Source organism: Ctenopharyngodon idella, chromosome 5, assembly GCF_019924925.1.
Source record: "Ctenopharyngodon idella isolate HZGC_01 chromosome 5, HZGC01, whole genome shotgun sequence".
Classification (NCBI taxonomy): domain Eukaryota; kingdom Metazoa; phylum Chordata; class Actinopteri; order Cypriniformes; family Xenocyprididae; genus Ctenopharyngodon; species Ctenopharyngodon idella.
This window is the reverse complement of record NC_067224.1, coordinates 11764435-11784799: the sequence shown is the minus strand read 5'-3', so window position 1 is coordinate 11784799 and position 20365 is coordinate 11764435. Positions and strand designations below refer to the sequence as shown.

Here is a 20365-nt window from a genome sequence, read left to right as displayed (position 1 = left end):
CCGCACGTGATTAAGTTAGCCGTTACACTTTCTCCAATGGTAAGAGATACAGACCCTCTCATCTCCCTATAATATACAATCTCTGGTCAGGACCCCCGCAGTTTTAAAAAGACAGAAATCGACCTCCGCACTTTTGATAAGGGCTGCTTCAATAAGCCACAAGCTACAAACTCTATATCATCTTTTAGCTTAGGCTATTTTCTTTCAAATGAGACCATTTTCACGTTTCTGTGAGCTTTCGTTCGTAAATAATCAACTGTTTTGGTGTGGATGTGCAGAACAGGAAATGCGCTCTCTCGAACGGAGAAACACGTGATCTCCAAACCATCGATCACAACGTGCTAATGTTTTCTGAGGACATGTCGATGGTATATAAATCATGAGAGAAACTTGCCGTTTGCGGGGACGTGTCAATCAAGCCAACCGTCCATTCAGAAACCAAGAAATTTGACACTTCAAGGTCAGGAGGCTGATCTTTCGCATTCAGTTCCGGTTGACGCGCGAGCTGGCTTGACTGAAGTTTTCGTGTGGATTTATAGTTTATAGACTGTTTTGATTTCGTTAATTACATCTAGAAAGATAAAATCATTGATGGCATCGATAAAAGAGATCTTTGAAAGTGAAACTAAAGTGATTATTGCCTCGGCCAGCGACGCAGTGGGGAGGACGCGAGTTAGGAGGATCCTGCGCATTTGGTATGTACTGGTGTATACTGTATTACTGCATTTACAATGCTTATACTCATTTTTGATTGAATTATTGTTATTTTAAATATGAAAGCACAGCAACCAATCTGATAAAGTAATTATTTGACCAAAAAAAATAAAAAATAAAAATGTCAAAACTACGTTTAGGATATGGCAAGGCTGCTTGCACACTGCAAGTAAGTAAGTACATTTCATTTACATTTTGATATTGTGAAATGGATATTATTACAGTGCAAAAACTGTGTGTATAAACAGTGATTTCTTTGTTTCAGTTGCTGCTGAAGTTTAGTGAGTAGCAGCAGCAGCTGCTGGCATCACATCTCCAGGAGGCAGCTGGGTGATGCTGAGGTGATGCTCAACACAGGTGACAAAAATGATGCACATATATGGAATTAAATCTGGAGGATGCAGATCCTGTTCTAGATTGTAATATAGTCTTGTGTCTCTTGAAAGAATTAAACTGATCAAAATCATAAAATGCCTCTTTTTTTTTTTGTTTTGTTGATATTGCATTTATACTGCTGTAAATTGGTATGAGGAGACTTTATATTTGGGTAGGAAATTACAATAATATATCTGGAAATCTGATCTTACTATCTGGGCTTTTGCTTAGAGTTTGGTCCCCCCCCCCACTTTGAAAATGTCTCCTGCGCCCTGACATTATAATATTATTTGCAAATTTATTTTTAAATCATTATTGTCCCATAAACACATTAGGGTACTCTTGTATGAAAGTAACATTGGCTAGGACAGACTTTAAACATTACCTCTGCTTAAAAAGATGTAATCTAATCCTGTTTACATGAAATAAGCCTGGTCTCGAGCAGGTTTAAGTTTATGGACCTGTTGCTATGACAGCAAATCCAGGATGAGCGTCGAAGAACCGAATGATCCAAGATCATGCCAAATCATCATCAATCAAATCCAGCTAACTGAGTTAGCGACGTACGAAGAACGGTGGAAGGGCGTGTAAAGCATACTCAGATGTATTCTCATCATGGACAACAAAGTGTGTTGAGTCACATTTGTATTGTCTTTTCAACACCTTGCCATTATGTAAGTTGTTGTAAGTTCATCCAATGATAGTTAACATAACAGAGCAAGAATAGACCCACAAAAATCAACATAAATGCCATTTGGAATGGGCTTCTCTGTTAATTTAATCAGAACAAGAACACAGTGTTGACAGTAAACAAAGACAACAATTTAAACAAGCAATACACATTGACACTTCATTGTACTATTCAACAAGGCCAATGTGCCATTCAGTAAGACTAGTAAGACTAGGCCAATGTGCCATTCAGTCTCAATTAAAACAATCATGATAATTATGTATTTTTCACAAAATCAAATTGTGTATTTACCAAACACCATCCTTAATACAGAATATTCACCATACTTTATTATCTAACACTATGTACAACACTTTACTGGAAAATACAGCATAAATACAGCTAAAGTAGCATATAAAGACAAATGATATTCAAGAGAAATAAAAATGGGTTATGTTAAAACCCATATTATATTAATCAGTTCCCAAATGATGAAGCCACACAAATGCATGCATGGTGAAATGTCTTGAGAAACACAGAATCACATCCAGTTTCCCTATCATGAGAGCTCTCCAGGTTTTCTTCCTCTTGCTTGCTTATCCATGTCCCTAACATAATCATCTTCTTCCATGTCTCTAAACAATTTGAAATTGTTATCCAGCACCATACAAGACAAATGACAAACAAAAGATGTGACCAATTAAAATCAAGTCACTTTGTCACAATACCATAAACTTGAACATGAACTTGATAATTTTTTTTTGTGCAAACTCCGCACCATATGGATGGGATGACAAGTATAGAATATACTGTATTAACATACACATTATGCATAAGGGACTCAATACAGGTAGAGAACACTATATGGTACAATATTATACTATACACAGAGCATGAAATGAAAACAATAATAAACACAATAATCACGGTATACATATACCTTTGCAGCAGCATGAATTAGTGTAAATAGAATGTCAGGGTGCAGAATAATAGTGAGTCACAGTCAGTGTAACTGATAAAGTCCACTGCATATGAGGTTGGTGGGGTGGGGTGTGCTGCTGTGTGTGGCGTTACTGGTACGAGTTCAGCAAAGTCCGATTACCTGTGGAAAGAACTTGTCTCGCAGTCTGCTGGTGCAGGTTTTGCGATAACATCTGCCTGATGGTAACGGTGAGAGCTGTCCATGGCTCGGGTGGCTGGAGTCTCTGATGTTCCTCCATGCTTTCCTTACACACCACCTGGTGTAGATGTCCTGGAGGGAGGGAAGCTCACCTCTAACAATGTTCTGTGCAGTTCTTATCACTCTCTGCAAAGCTTTGCAGTTGAAGGTGGTGCTGTTCCTATACCAGGCAGGGATCCAGCCAGACAGGATGTTCTCCACAGTCTTACTTAGACTTAGTTCCTCCTGTGCTGTAAGAGTAATGATTTTTGGTTTTGGGGCTCACACTGAACTTCCTCAGCTAGACATCCTGACAGGATGCCTGATAGCCATAAGGAAGAAAAGACACTGATGAGCCTTCTTTAGCACAGCATCAGTGTGGATGGGCCATGTGTGGTCCCCGGTGATGTGAACACGGAGGAACTTAGTTCATCAGCACAACTGATGTGGTGTAGTTTTTTCTCAACCAGGGGATGAAGTCCTAACATAGGAAAACATGTATTTAGGAGGTGGTAAATCAATAAACAATATATAATATTATTTATAATTGTTGCACTGGACTTGCCATTGATTCCTGTTGGAGGTTATTGGAGGTATGGGCCAAAAGAATCCTTCCACAACTATCTCACAGGTGTGATGTTTACTCTTATGTGCCATAACATCTGAGTTGTCACAGTAGAGCTGTTTAAGAATGCAGTCTTAACAGCGGATAACTGATGGTTTCAGGCTGTAGTGCTGCACTTGGCGGCCACAGAATACTACCCTGTGAACAAAGACTCCACCATCTCTGACCTTAGACCCGCTTCTCTTTAGTCTGGGCCATGCGAACTGACCAACTCTGTGAAGACTGACCTGAGCATTGAGTGTTTTCAGTGCCAGCTACCAGCTCATCTACCTCTTGATAGTCTTTCTGTGCATGTAGAAAATGAGATCATAATACAAGCAGTCATAACAAATCAGTAATGTACTGAAAACTCTTTAGTTATAGTTATATACAACATGCCTATTTCTTCATTAACTGGCTTTATCCTCCTTCAAACAATCAGACAAAACAATAAGTCAATAATAACTCACAGTTTTAGTGAATACAGGTGCTGGTGTCAGTACTCACCATATTCAGTAATTTCCTTCACAAATTCCGAAGATGATGGCACAGCTGATTTGCTCATTCTAATAGCTATAAAAAGATGAACAGTATATGTGAAATATGATAACTGCTAACTTGAATAGTCCTTTGAAATATCAACATCAAATGCTGTACAGACAAGAATACAGACATACCAACAGAAATGTGCACCTTTCATCTTTCTGTCTTTTCTGTTCGGGCACAAGATGGCCATGTTCATTCCTCATCCCCAAAAGGACTGGTTTGCCTGGCTTGCTGTGACTGATTTTCTTTGCGTTTTTGGTCTTCCATTTCAGCTGTAAAAAAAGAAAATATTTATTGACTCCACGTTTAATTACTATTGTTGTTTAAAAATAAAAATAATGTTCTAACAATGGAATTAAACTACCTAACAAGTGTTTAGTAATATTAAAAGTATTTATTGGTTAGGGGAAGGTGAAGGGAGGGTTTTTATTCTCTCAATAAGGCAGAATCCATTTAATAATTTAAATAAATATAATCATTTACACCAGGGGTCTCCAACCTTTTTGTAAGCGAGGGCTACCTCAAGGGGTAAAATAATCTAGAGGGCTACTTGTTTGTTATACTTAAAAATATTTATTATAAATATAACATGGTGGTGCTTTTTTACTTTTACTCTACTTAATCACCATCATATGCAAAATAATAAAATATCTTGATATCCTGTTTCAGCCTTACAAGCATTAAAAAAAAATTTTTTTTTAACAACAATTCTTGAAAAAATATGAAAATATATGTTGAAAGATTTTCTTGAATTTTCTCTCTGAAAATCACATTATTTAACTGCCACACAATTTTAGGAGTCATTTGCCACAGTGGCAACAATGAGTGTTTGATTTTTTTTTCTCATGGAAATGGACAGTAAAACACTGAGTTTAAGTTGGGATGCAAATGTACATTTGTTTACATCTGTATAAAAACCTAATTTTGAAATATTTAAATATTCTGACAGTGCAACTGAGTTGGGACTGGACAGCCCTTGCTTCTGTTTTTTTATTTGCTCACTAAAATTTACCATTTGTTCTTCCATAGTATCATACATTTGTAGATCATGGTAACATGGTAACATGCATGGTTCTTCACTTCTTCACCCCCCCCCCCCCCCCAAACAAACAAAACAAACAAACAAAACAAACAAACAAACAAAACAAAAACAAACTAGGTTCTCTATAAACCTATGGCATGTGTTATGAAAAACAGTAGCCCAAACATTTAGTAGCCTATAAATATAAATGCAAAAAATTAAATTTATGCAAAATATGCCATAGCTTCTAAACAAAAACTTACTGTAATAATATTCCATTACTCCTCTAATACATTTACGCTTTTGTCACACTGGCGAAAAAAGGTCGCAAAATGATACCATTTAGTCAAAGTCTGGAGCCGCGATTTACAGTAGATCGCTAAAGGCAAGTTGGGGCTATTTATAGAATATGCTTAGGGGGCTAAAAATGCTGCTATTGAAAATGCTGCTATTGTCACTTAGTGTGAATAGAATATATTGCTTTTTTCACTTAGTGTAAATAGCATCTATTGCTATAAGTACAAATAGCCACTGCCAAAAATAAATAAATAAATACTCCCAAACACCAAACTCAAATGTGGCTACTGAGCATGTAATGAGATACTGGGTCATGGAAGCATGGATTTGATCCCACCCAGACACAAAAGCATCAGTGAGTTCAGGCACTGCTTTTGAATGATGGGGTTTGTCTGGCTCTTTAAATACATCACAAAGGTTTAGTGGGGTTTAAATCCAGGTTTTGCGCAGGCCATTCCAGTTATACCACACCAGAGATAAACATTTCTATGGACCTCACTTTGTGCACAGAGACATTATACATGTATGCTGAAAAAAGAAAAACATTATCTAACTTTTGTGATAAAGTTGTGTATGTAATGTTGCATTGCTTGAGCATGTGAGCAGCACACAGATCATGCACTTTATCTGAGTGTCACTGGATTTTTATAATCTTTTTATACTTATATGCCATGCTGTCCAATATTTATCAGTTTTTACAGCTATGCACTGTGCTTGATTTTTTTTCTTTTGCAGTAATGGACTATCCAACAATTCTCACCATTGTAAAATCACCCCACACAAGCATATTTGGTATCATATCATATAAATCATATCCCATCATATAATATATCATATATATATTTGGTATCTACGGTGGCCGAGAGAGCTCAACGCGCTGCAACTGAAGAAAACACATGCAAATAGAAAAATCGGCAGCAAATAGAAAAATCGGCAGCAAATAAAGAAAACATCTTCATCAGTTTGACAACACGTGCTGCAAAAGTTCCCAACACACCCAAATACAAAAATGTGCTGCAAAAGTTCACAATACACCCAAATACAGAAACGCGCTGAAAAAGTTCACAACACACCCAGGACTTATTTTTAATAAATAATATTTTTTTAAATAATTTACTTGATTTTTATGTCTCAAATCCCAGTCAATTATTCACTGTTGTCAAACTGATGAAGATGTTTTCTTTATTTGCTTGTGATTTTTCTATTTGCATGTGTTTTCTTTAGTTGCAGCGCGTTGAGCTCTCTCGGCCACTGTAGGTATAGGTTACCTTTTAATAAAACAAAAAACATGCTGTGCTCAAGGTACAATTTTATTTATTTTACTAAAAACGGGGGGGGGGGGGGGGGGGGGGAGAAATCACATCAACATAACCCTTGTTAATACAGTATACTCAATATCTTTCCAACAGAAATAAAATACACCAGTTTTTAATTCCCTTTTAATATTATATTAAAATATCAGATAGTTTGCAATCTAACAGTGCTTATGAAGTACATCACTGGATTTATAGCAGAAAAATTGTTTTGTTTTTCTCTCCACTCTGCCAGTGGTCTTCAGCAGTGGAGTAAAAATAATAATAATAATTAAATAAATTCAAAATACAAAAATGAAAATGAACCTTTGTGTTATCCTGCCCATTTTTATCTGACAAGCTGAACATGCAAAAAGGGCATTAACACAGATCTTTCTACAGAATACACCGAAGCATCACCAGACACTTCAAATTGCAAAGGTGACATTAACAATGTTACCTTACGTTTCCCTAAATCACGACAAAGTTTTGCATTTTCCAAGTATAATTTCAGTACATTGCATATCATGACTTGTCCCAAAAGCTGGCTGATTTAACTGTTAGTTTCTGTCTTCTAAAGTATAATCAAGTCTATACCAAAAAATGAATAGACAAAAAATGCAAATGAAGGACTCCACGGAGTCTCAATGTGTACTAGACTGTGCAGGCACAATTAACAGTATATATTCATAATAGATAGGGCAATTTTTGGCCTGGATCTTCTTGGACAAGGAAGTTCTGGGATTTCAATGTTTTGCCCATAAGGAAAGCATGGAGCAGGAGATTTTATTTTGAACAAATGCATTTGCTTTCTCTCTCTCTCTTACAGCTCACTGTCCTTGTATCACATGCACAAAAGCTTATGAAACAAAACAAAAACAAATAATATTTATAAAACATGGAAATGCTGATGTTTATTAGAATATCTCTTGAGGAAGAGAGCAATTGCAGTTCACTTCCAGCCCTGGGATCACTGAACTGGGCTTTAGAGGAACCGCCACAACAGATGAAGACATCCCTGCATGCATCTGCAACTCTGATGAACCAACATCCCAAGACACTAACCTTCAGATGGGACGGTAAACAGGGTGTTTGACATGTTAGGAAGTGTGTTTGTGTTTGGCAGAACTCCTGTGTGATAAGTGCAACATTTCTATAATGTGATACCGAATCCTGGGCTCGCTCCAGATCACACTCCTCTCGCTGCAATTCTTCTCCATGCTGGAGCGAAGCTTAAGCCCCTTTTACACATGAAAATAACTGGAGACAACAAATGCAGGGGAGAGCAGGCACAGTCTCTCTGTGTCCCCCCCACTGTACCATTGGCTTTGTACAGAAAAAAATACAATGTTTGAGAAAAAGGGAGTTGTGGGTTAGACGTCAGTTGAGAAATAGAGTGTATTCTTCTTCAGCTCTGCGAAGGATATGGGTGGATGCTGCAGGTAGTACAGCAATACCTGAACCTGTGAAAGAGGAGGAAGAGAGAGGATGTGACACAATGATTATACTATCCTGTCACAAACAATCTCAACCATATGTAATTAGGTATTGTCCTGAATTGTCCTACAGCATTTGATTGTAACTAATTACAAAGTAATTACATTGCAATCTAATGACTTGTTTGCACTAAAAAATATTATTTATTTGTTAAGAATTTTTGTTTGTTTGAATCAGATTTCAGATATAAGGTATCCAAAATACAACTTATTTAATAATATATAGTAAATACAAACTTTATAATGGCTATTATTGTTCAATAAATATTTTATATTATAATGTTATTAACATACTTGGTATTGAGAAACGGTCTGTATGTTGATGGGGATTTATCAACAACTTTAGTGCAAGTTACATAGTTTTCGCCAGTAGGTGGCGGCAAGGGATTGGCTTTAAGAGTGAGTTAGAAAACCAGGTTGTAAACAAGGAAATTTTGTCTTTCAATAATTCAATCCCTTTTCAAGCACCTTTTCATAAATATGGCTGTTTTCAAGAGTTTTCCAGGACTTAAATTTCAAAAAGCCAGTCAAGTACTTCAAGCACTTTAATCACTTTCTACACTGAGAGTGTATATTACTAACACAGAATGTGCCCTTGAACTAATAATAACAGTAGTATTAATAATAATAATAAAATTATTATGACAGTGTATGAGTTCCACTTCCAAACTTTAAATAACAATAAAAAAGCAATAATAGTAGTAATAACAATTATATTAAAACTAATATAAATAAACACTCCTGGGCCAAAAAAACCCCCAAAAAAACAAAAAAAACAAATGTGATTCAATTGTCTGTGTTGCTTCTGGTTGCACTGTGCTTTCAGTGTGGACAGAGAAATTGCTTAACAATGGAAACTTCTCATGTCATGGCTGGTTATAATTTTTGGCTCAGGCAGATTGCTCAGTTTCAGGTATGCCATGCACAAACCAAAGGGCAAAAACAGTCAAAGTGTCTCTTCAGTTCCACTGACACTGTAAATACACTGATTTAATTGACACATGGCCGCATTAATAAACGCATGAGCTGAAGATGGCCTGGGGTCAGTGTGTTATTACAGTATGGAAATCAGGATGATGGATATACCACAACTGTAATAATGATACACTGAAATCTATGAACAGAGTGCTGATGTGCATCTTCACACTTTTAAACACATCAAACCACCCCTTGTGAAAAAGAAGTGTACTTAATTGTATTGAAAGTGTATTTTTTGTGTACTTCAAATCTTAAAAGTATACTTTTTAAAAAGTGCACTTGCATATAATATAATATAATTCAAATTAAAGGCCACTTAAATATACTTAAAGAGAATATACTTTAATCACAATATTTATTAACACACTTAAGTGCACATTTTAAAAATGCACTTTGTATTAATGTCTAATTAAGTTTTAGAAAAAAACCTTTTGGTCCCGTTTAACGTTTGTGCTAGTAAAGGTTTCAGAGCTTATAAGTAACAAGGTTCGGTAACACTTTACAATAAGGTCTCATTTGTTAACGTCAATTAATATATTAGCCAACATGATCCAACTATGTGCAATAACTTTTTTACAGTATTTATTAATCTTTGTTAACATTAGTTAACAAAAAATATAGTTTTCTTTACATTTTTTCTTTACATCTTTACATAATTATCATAAAGTATATTTTAGTTCACATTAATTGCTTGTCAGTACATTCGGAAGTACACTTTTACAATATTTCAAAGTACATAAATAAATTGTATTAAAGTCCCACTTAAATGGTTTAAAAAAAAAATCACTCAGAAGTTCAACTAATTGCATTTCATATGAACTTAATCTGTGATATATTTGAAATTAATTACAAAAAGACTTGAGCGGCAAAAACATTACATTTAATTCACACTTAAGTGTATTGATAACTGACATTAAAGTATATTTTAGTTCATATTAAGTGCTTGTCAGTACATTGAGCAGTGCACTTCAACTATATTTTAAAGATAATAGAAGCAATTACGAAGGAAAATATAAAGTTGTATTAAAGTCCCACTTAAGTGGTTTAAAAAATCATTCAAAAGTTCAACTAATTGCATTTAATATGAATTTAATCTGTGATACATTTAAAATTAATTACAAATAGAATGCACTTAAGCGGCGAAAACATTACATTTAATTCACACTTAAGTGTGTTCTTTTAAAATATATTATTTGTGCAATAAGTACACTTTATAAAAATATACTAAAGTGCACTTCTTTTTCACAAGGGACAACCCATTATAGCAGGGGTCGTCAGCTTTTTGTCATGAAGTGCCATTTTTTTCTGAGCTTAATCACTGTGCCACAACTGTGCCCCCCCCTCATATGTATAAATACACAAACATATTTTAAATATTCATAATGGCTATCATAAAAATAGTGTTTTGATTGGAGAGAGAGCGGCAGCATCACTGGTAAAATAATTGTCACTAATTTTAATGAAGATGTCACGGATGGTGCTGGGTTTTGTTTCATGTGTATATATTAGTCAAGTCTTATTATGTTTTCATTGCTTTGTTTCCAGGTTTGCCATCTGCTCCCTGTTGTCATGTGTTTCCCATGTCCCCATGTGATTCATTTGTTCTCATGTGTTAGGTTGTCATTGGTTCATTGGTTTAATCATTGCTTTCAGGTGTGTCTTGTGTCATTTCATGAGTGTCTGTGTATTTAAGCCCTCATGTTTGCCATTGTTCTTGGTCTAGTATTGTCCTTGTAACCACTGTTGGTGAGGTTTTTTTTATTTTATTTTTTTAAACGTTGTTTAGTTTTTTTTTTTCTTTTTCACAGAACAAAGACGAGTTTGTTGTTTTGTTTATGCCAAGCCATGCCACGTCTTTGTTTTGTACTTTGTTCACGTTGTTCAAGTTAATAAACTGCACATAGGTTCTCCAAGACTTGTTTGCAGAGGATTTAGTTACAAAAGACGACTGTGTGATGAGCTTCAGGATGTGACGCTGAACTTTCTTTTGAAATTTCACTCGTTTCATTTGTGGCAGTTTGTGTAGATCTGTATGCAAGGTACTTTATCTGAATGAAATACATACAACTCTCTCGCTTTTGCTCACGTGCCAGCGAATACACCACGTGTGCCATAAAAGTTGTCAACCCCAGCATTATAGTGATATTCAATCTATCCATACTGAGCAAGATTTCACAAGTCATTTCCAGACACTGTAAAACTCTTGACATGAGCAGGATTCACTGTGTAAGCCAGGACTGACCTGTGCCATGACATCATGTGACCAGATGTCAGAGGCCAGCGTGATGTGGGCCTTACTGCTCTCTGACTCTGAGGGTCTCAGCAGAGTGGGGCCAAACACTGTGGCCAAATTATGCAGAGACATCTTATTGACTGGTTCCTTTTCTGCCACCCTGAAATGAGAGGAAATTAAACATCAATACTGTCACATCTCATAAAACAATCATCAAGTTGAACATTTCACAGTTTATGATGACTCAACACATGCACTGTAGCTCAAGAGTGATGTATAGAGTTGGCCAGAAGGTGTCTACAGTGAGCAGTGTTGATAATGTGCAGTGACTGTGATGTGTTAATGAGCGGCAGTTAGAGTTGGCAAAAACGCCTCCAGAGAGATTATTTGTGACAGTGTTTATAAACCCGAGGCCTTGCTTGCTAATTCCCGACGTTTCAGAGAGATTTGTGTAAATGGCAACAGCAGTTTCCACATACTAAAATAAAACACAACCCTGGGTATTTATGATGGTGACTGAACTGCTGTTCATATGAAGCTGCTGGCTTTAAAGGGGACCTATTATGCAAAATTCACTTTTGCATGGTGTTTGGACATAAATGTGTGTTGGCAGTGTGTGTACACAACCACCCTATAATGATAAAAATCCAACCACTCCTTTTTTTTTAATCCCCATAAATCATAAGCAGTGTCTCAGAACAAGCCGTTTCCAGATCCCTGGCAGTGTGACGTCACATTAGCCACAGGCCCCGCCCACGAATGTTGACAGACACTGCCGTTTTAACATAGAACCGCCCTGAGCGAATTCACAGCGAGTTTACACAGTCCGCCATTGCTGCACTGACGAGAACATCTCCCAAGTGTTTTAGGTGTTCTGTAGCTGGATGGATTAATCCACTCTCTCCATTTACTCCCTAAATCTGAGCCGCTGAAGACGAGGTGGATTCATTTAGTTTTCAAAGAAAATGCTCCCTCAACTCTACTGAAATTCGTTTATGTTTGCGCGAATCATTTCACTGCTTTGTGAACAAATGTCAATACAAAGGGACAATACAAAACAGAGGTTGTGCTAAAAAGTTGTTACTTAAGGATAGATCAGTAACTGTTCGTGATCCAGCTATCTCCAGAGTGATACTGTATACGGCAGTAATGAAGGTGAGAGCACTTTATTACAGTTCATCACAGTTGATTTACGGATATAAAGTTTACCAGTTTATTAAGCACCACCCGAAAAGGCATAAGGTCTTTATATATTTGTTTACTGTTAGTTGTAACGAGTGTTTCTGTGTACTTCGCTATGTATGTTGATGATAATGCAAGGGAGAGAGAGAGAGAGTTTATGGATAATATTTTGATGCACACTTGCACTGTGTTTTAAGCTCTTACAGTGATTTTCTAGAGTGAAAACAGACGCTTCATATTTTGTGTGAAGTACAATAAATGTTATATAACTCATCGGTAAATTGGCTTGTACTAATTTAGTGGATAAAAACAAGAAGACATTATAAGTTATAACCGTAATTAAACTAAACTATACCTGTTCTATCTCCATGCAGCATATAGTCTTAGTTTCTGACATTATAGTGCGTCCTGACCTGTCTTTTTTTACAGTCTATGGCTGACTGAATTTTTTTACAGTCTATGGCTGACTGAATCCCAGGCCGAGCACAGCAGCTCATTTGCATTTGAAGGGCACACACTGAAACGGCGTGTTTTTGCTCAACCCCAAAAAGTGGCAATTGTAACATGCTATAAAAAATTATCTGTGGGGTATTTTTAGGTCCCCTTTAAAGAGTCACTGAAAACAACATTTAATCCTGACCTCCCTTAGGTTTGACCTCATGGAGTAAATTCATTGAATATTGCTGTATTTAATGGACTGTGATAAGGTTATAAATTTATGATTCAAAACCATAGGCACAAGCCAATTTAAAAGTTTGGGTTGGTAAGATTATTTAATGTTTTTGAAAGAAATTTCTTATACTCACCCAGACTGCATTTATTTGTTAAAAACGGTGAAAATAGTAATATTGTGAAATATTATTACAATTTAAAATAACAGTTTTTCTATTTTAATATATTTTGTCATGCCAAATCTGTAATTTATTCAGTGTCCTTCAGAAATCATTTTAATATGCTTATTTGCTGCTCAAGAAACACTGTATGTGCGCTCTTACCTCTTCAGGTGTTCCAGTAGGGTGAGGAATGTGATGAGATTCGGGTCTGGTAGTGACCGCAGCAGATGCATCATGCAGTTTTCTTTTGCTGCAGGATCTGATAGAGCTGTAATAAAGAGGAGTGTGATGATGTTATTACACCCTAAATCATATGCATTTGAAATTACCCTATTTGCTACATATCACACTGTAATTATGTTTTAATAATCTTAAGATGTTGAAACAATAAATGTAAAAGAGATCAAAGATGAAAAGTCATACCAATGCCCTCCATGAAGGCTGGGTACAGCCGGTCTGTGAGAAGAGGTTCTGGCAGCTCCCTGAAATACAATTTCAGTGTCCCTGCTATAGCATTAATGTCCATATCACTTAACATCATTAGGATATCTTTGGTATCTGAGAGAGAGAGAGAGAGAGAGAGAGAGAGAATTATTTGCCACCATAACAAATGCTGCAGGAAACAGTCATGCAGGCTTGAGTAATAAGCTCCTGGCATGACATATGACATAATACTAAGTAATACATGTATGTAAGCTGAAGGTACGGCTCTGGATACTCCCTGCAGACTCTGTGTGTGTATTTATTGAGCCAGCTGACAGCTGGAGGGGGTCAGACCTCTGGATGGCCTTTCCCACAACACTGTTGCTGTTTTTAGACTCAATACACAGACCTCACATAACCAAAGAGAGAGAAAACAGTAAAAAGAGATTGATGGGAAATCATGAAAAGCAAAATATACAATGTATTAGAAATACACAAATGGAGAAAAATCAGGGAAGGGATCTGTTTTTTTTGCACCAGATTAAAGCCACTGTGTGCAATGCTGGTGCAAACTCTTTTGCTAAATAAATGCACTATATTAGCCTATATATTTATTATAATTTACTTAACCTGTTAGTGATGTCTTGATTATTTAATGTTTAAATGAATCTGTCATGAAAACAAGTTATGACAGCCAATATGTCTATATGATTATATTGCAACAAAGAATTGGAGTAGAAACATAATTTTATAATTAAAAGTTAATGCAAAAACTGCCTTATATGCAATTTACATGTTTGCATACAATTTTTTGTTTGAGTGTTGATTAGCAACTGAATTTAATAGTTTGGGCTCTGTTGTTAATTGTGAGCTTTAATATTATAGCAAATAAGGGCTCTCTATATAGTTTAATAGCATTAGCAGAGATAGATTTTTTTATCCTTAATAAACTTGTAATTACAATTGAATTTATTTAAAGACAGACACACAATTTTTTCAGTAAACCACTGTTTAACAATAATAAAAAAAGCAATTTTATGTTAAGTTTTCTCCCCCTGCTGTACTAAAACCATACCGAACCGTGACTTCAAAATCGCGGTATGTACTCAACCGCCAGTTTTGTGTACCGTTACCGTCGTACCCTAGTTTGAGCGTGTAAAGTGTAATTGGCGAAGAGTCTCTTACTGGCGTCAAACGCAGCTTTGAGAGCCTGGATGTCTGTGGCCACTCCAGAGATCCTGTAAATGCCCACTTCATCAATACCTCTCTTCTCCACCTCCTCAATGCACTGCCGCACAATGTAAGGCACCTTGGATCGTTCGCGCCTGGGGAACAACAAGCAAAACCAATGTACATGATGTAAACATACAGAGAGCAACTGTGCAGGCTTTTAATGAATGCAAAATATTGCTGTTCAGTAAGGCTAAACTATCATAAAAAGGCATTTCCGTCTGTCATTTTATACTTTTATGTAGTTTTATATTTTGAATGTTAAAGATGCAATGAAACTGAAGTAACAACAAATCTTTTTGTCCAAATTGTGACATGCATCTGAGCATAATGGATTATCAAATAATAAAAAAAAAAAAAAAAAACAGGCTGGGGACTTGGTTCTATCCATCGGTTGTTGATTGTATTTTGAGATGCGGTCTCCACAAAAATGAAGGCAGATCTTGCAGGGGTGAAGTTTAAGTGCACTAATAATTGGAGAAGTCCTGCATACGTCACCAGAAAGAAGTCTGTCATTTTCACAGGAAGGTCCAGTTCCGACATTTTTATTACAGTTTTTTCAAATTGCACACAGTTTTTGAAACTATGGCTCCATTTCTCTAAACTCTACACACTTAACACGCACACAACATGCAAAACGTGTCACATACTTTCAAAAGCAAACACTTAATTAAAAACTATTTTAACTATTCTAAAAATAGTTAAAAAATCTGATTAGACAGCATGATTGTTGCAAGGTGTGCCTTAGGCTGCCACCTACAACAGAACGGCTGAAAAAGAAAAGAATCAAGGTGTTGCTATGGCCCAGTCAAGTCCAGATCTCAACCCGACTGAAAAGCTGTGGCGAGAGCTGTGCATAGACAAATGTCCACAAACCTCATTAAACTGGAGCAACATTGTAAAGAAGAATGGGCCGAAATTCCTCCAGAATGATGTGAGAGACTAATAAAGTCATACAGAAAATGATTACTTCAAGTTATTGCTGCCAAAAGTGGATCTACAGGCAATTGAATCATAGGGTGTCCTGATATGTCATGTGGTGTTGTTCATCTAAGGTTTTATTTTCCAAATTTTAAGACCTGCCAAGCACTAGATGATTTTTTATTATGTCCTGATACAGAAAACCATGGAATTCAATAGGGTGTCCTAACTTTTTCACATGACGGCATATATTTGTGTGTGTATATATATGTATATATACATCTACAGGTACACACACACACACACACACATATACATACATACATACATGCAAGTGGGGTAAGAACACTGAGAAATCAAAGAAATCAGAAATCAGAAATCAAAACACTGAGTTTTGATTTCTAAGTGAACAAATTATGTATAAGAGTTTTCACTCGATTGTTGGGTTTAGGTAATCGGGAAATGAGTGTGGTATTTATGGCAGTGTTTCCCTATTGAAACACTAGAGCTTAGTTTTGAGTGATGTGTCTAATGTAGAGAACTGTGTTTGAAGTTTTGCAAAAAGTTTGTTTTACAATAGCAAACTGAGTGTAAAGCATGTAACGTGCTTGTAGTTTTGCAGACTTGGTCTGAAGATTTGGTACATGAGTGAATGGTTTCACTGACTGGGCCTTAAGTACCACTTTTAGTGTCTAAGCAATTTGAAAAAAACTGTAATCATTATGAGGTAAAAAAGAGACAAATGCACAGACGAATCATTCACAATGAGATTAACAACATTCTTTCAGAAAATAGATAGGGTGAATTTTCATTTCATCCCAACTTTAAAGGAACACTCCACTTTTTTTTAAAAATAAGCTCATTTTCCAACTCCCCTAGAGTTAAACAGTTGAGTTTTACCGTTTTCGAATCCATTCAGCCAATCTCCGGGTCTGGCGGTAGCACTTTTAGCATAGCTTAGCATAGATCATTGAATTAGACCGTTAGCATCTCGCTCAAAAATGACCAATGAGTTTCGACATTTCTGCGATTTAAAACTTGACTCTTTCTGTAGTTACATCGTGTACTAAGACCGACAGAAAATGAAAAGTTGTGATTTTCTAGGTCGATATGGCTAGAAACTATACTCTCATTCCGGCGTAATAATCAAGGAACTTTGCTGCCGTACCATGGGTGCATCAGGCGCAATGATATTACGCAGCGCCTCTCACAAATGCAAGACACGCGGGGGCGCTATTCCTTGCGTAGGATATAAGACGTGTTTCCCCGCTGCTCTGTGAGAAAGTGCTAAATTTATTCATTTTTCGCAGTTTTCTACATTTACTTTGGACAAGTTATAAAACTAGTTCATTATCATTAGTTAGTACACTTATATAGACTGTAAGTCACTAATATGTCGTCGTCTCGAGCGAAAACGGACGCGGCAAAACTGCACAGTCATCGGATGATACTGATGTGGCCTCCGCTAACACAAGTTCTGCTGACAGTTCATCTGCGAATATAACTCTCATTCAGGGCATGCTGGAGTCGGTCAAAAATGACATATGCAAGAAAATCGATTCCCTGTCAACCGATTTGCGTTGCGTGAGATCACCACAGTTAGACAGGAGGTCAAAGACTGGCTTGGGCCTATGCAGCAGAAAGTGGATTCAAATGCTGACACTATCAGAGAACTGGAACGCTCAGCATCCGACCACAGTGATCGCATAACCGAACTAGAATCCGCAATCTCCATGCTCCAAAAACAAGTGGGACATCTGGATGCTAAATGTGAAGACCTGGAAGGAAGATCCAGACGAAATAACATTAGCCTTGTCGGATTACCTGAGGGAACTGAGGGTACGCATCCAACAGAGTTTGTTGCTCATCTTCTGCAGAGCTTACTACATCTCCAGGAAAAGCCTTTGCTTGACCGGGCACATCGCACACTTCGTGAGAGGCCAAGGAAAGGGGAAAGTTTAAGATAAGTTCGCACACGTCTATGGTTTAACGGAACTGGAGTTTAATCGTGTTTATATCGTTCTGTGTTCCACTTTTTTTTAATTACTTAGTCACTTTCTCCGAGGCAGCATAAAGTGAATTGTAGTTGTGTTAAAAGGGAAATGCATGCGTCTCATTTGGGGAGATGCTTCTGCTGGGATGGGTTGGACTGGATAAAAGTGTTGCTTTACTGTTCGCTTTTGCAAGTTGTGTTTTTTTTCTTTTTTCTTTTTTTTTTCTTTCTCTCTTTCTTGGTCTCCGTATCAGTACCGGTCAATCACATTAGAAAGGTTATAATTTCGCTGACTTACTATTTGATACATTTTGGATATGACGCAGCCTAGAGCGACTCATCTACTAGGCGGGAGGAGTTTCACATTCGTTAGCTGGAACTGTAACGGAGTGAACGAACCAATTAAACGTAGCAAAATATTACAACACCTTCAACATTTAGGAGCCCACATTGTCTATCTTCAAGAAACACATCTTAGAATTCATGACCACCTACTGTTGAGAAGAAGATGGGTCGGTCAAGTATTCCACTCTAAATTTCAGGGTAAAGCCAGGGGTGTGGCAATCCTGATACACAAGTCTGTTCCCTTTGTGTGTTCTGATGTTATAGCAGATTCTAATGGGAGATTTGTTATTGTTTCAGGTAAAATCAGTAATTTTCCAGTTCTTCTCGCTAATGTTTATGCGCCCAACTGGGACAATGATAATTTTTTTAGACATTTATTCTCTGTACTGCCTGATACATCTTCGCATCATCTTATTCTGGGAGGTGATTTTAACTGCTGGATTAATCCTAAACTTGATCGCTCCTCTGTTAGACATAACACACCTTCAAAGTCTGCACAGGTAATTAAGTCTTTTATGGAAGAGTTCAATGTTTCAGATCCTTGGCGGTTTTTCAACCCATCAGGGAAAGAATACTCATTCTTTTCTCAAGTACATCATACTTTCACTCGGATTGACTCTGATAGATAATAGGTTGATTTCTTCTGTTGAATCATGCTCATATAGTGCTATCGTTATTTCAGACCATGCGCCAGTTAGTTTGAAGGTTTGTATTAAGGAGCTTGATGGTACACGCCCACCTTGGCGTCTAAACACTCGTATGCTGTCAGATGAACATTTTATGGAATTTGTGTCTAATCAAATAGATGTCTTTATATCAACAAACAAGACTTCAGATGTTTCACCATCCCTTTTCTGGGAAACTTTGAAGGCTTACTTAAGGGGCCAAATCATTTCATATACTGCATACAACGAAAAGATGAGGAAACGGAAATTATCAGATATTGTTCAGAAAATTGCCCAAATAGACAGTAAATACGCAGTCTCTACACTTCCAGATATATACAAGGAGCGTCTTGCTCTACAGGCAGAATTTGATATACTTTCATCAAGTCATGCAGAGAATTTAATGCTTAGATCCAGATACAAGTATTATGAAGAGGGCGACAAAGCAAGTAAGCTACTGGCCCATCAGTTACGACAAGACTCATCCTCTCATCACATCCCTCAGATTCAAACCCTATCAGGGGTAACAACAAACCCTCAGCTAATTAATGATTATTTTAAAGAATATTTTATTTCCTTATATGCATCTGAACAAATTGATGACCCCCGGGCTTTTGATGCCTTTTTTAGTGAACTGAACTTACCCACTGTTGATTCTGCTGCTCAGTTAGAAGAACCCATCACTATAGAAGAACTTACTCTGGCTGTTACCTCTATGCAGTCTGGTAAATGCCCTGGACCAGATGGGTACCCAGTTGAGTTTTATAAAACATTTTTTGATAAGTTGGCCCCCATTTTGATTGAAATGTATTTTGATTCATTTGTTTCGCTCAAGCTTCCCCAAACACTTAATCAGGCCTCTATTTCTCTAATTTTAAAGAAAAATAAAGATCACGGATAAATTCAAAGATCTTTTTAAATTTAACTTTGCTAATTTGTTACTCCAGATGGAGAAAGATTTTGAGCGCTGGTCTTTGCTTCCCCTATCCTTGGCTGGAAGAATTAATTCAGTTAAAATGAATATCCTTCCAAAATTCTCCTATTATTTTCAGTGTATACCTATTTTCCTGCCTCAACACTTTTTTCGTAAAATTGATTCCCTGATCCTAAGATTTATCTGGAATAAAAAGATACCCAAAATTCGTAAGATATTCCTTCAGAGACCCAAAATACTTGGGGGTATGGCTCTACCTAATTTACAGTTTTATTATTGGGCTACAAATCTCAGAGTCATGCAATACTGGTTAAATCAGGATCAATCTCAAGATTCATCTGGATGGTTTAATATGGAGGCTTCCTCATGCATGCCCACTTCACTGACAGCCTTATTACATGCCCCCATTAAATGCTCTTCGTCTCCCTATACTAAAAATGTCATCGTTAAAACT

The 20365-nt window shown here is 36.8% G+C and overlaps 1 protein-coding gene and 1 long non-coding RNA gene across 8 annotated transcripts in view; both read right to left on the bottom strand.

The window, feature by feature from the left end:
- Window positions 1-1849: 1849 nt before the first annotated feature.
- On the bottom strand, window positions 1850-3398 carry LOC127512696 (uncharacterized). Its single transcript, XR_007930244.1, has 2 exons — window positions 2862-3398; window positions 1850-2394 (listed from the first exon to the last, which is right to left on the bottom strand). It is a non-coding gene; the product is annotated as an uncharacterized LOC127512696 (long non-coding RNA).
- Window positions 3399-6678: 3280 nt separating this feature from the next.
- Window positions 6679-20365, bottom strand: part of abr (ABR activator of RhoGEF and GTPase) — a 321977-nt gene continuing 308290 nt past the window's right edge. For 6 of the 7 annotated variants that reach the window (XM_051893758.1, XM_051893760.1, XM_051893762.1 and 3 more), the window contains 5 exons: window positions 15009-15148; window positions 13824-13958; window positions 13563-13668; window positions 11395-11545; window positions 6679-8141 (listed from right to left, as the gene is read on the bottom strand). In XM_051893758.1, the coding sequence (XP_051749718.1) occupies window positions 8052-8141; window positions 11395-11545; window positions 13563-13668; window positions 13824-13958; window positions 15009-15148 (622 nt within the window). In that variant the 3' untranslated portion in view covers window positions 6679-8051. Of the gene's footprint in view, window positions 8142-11394; window positions 11546-13562; window positions 13669-13823; window positions 13959-15008; window positions 15149-20365 lie in introns of those variants that run through there. The other variant, XR_007930235.1, reaches the window with a different exon arrangement.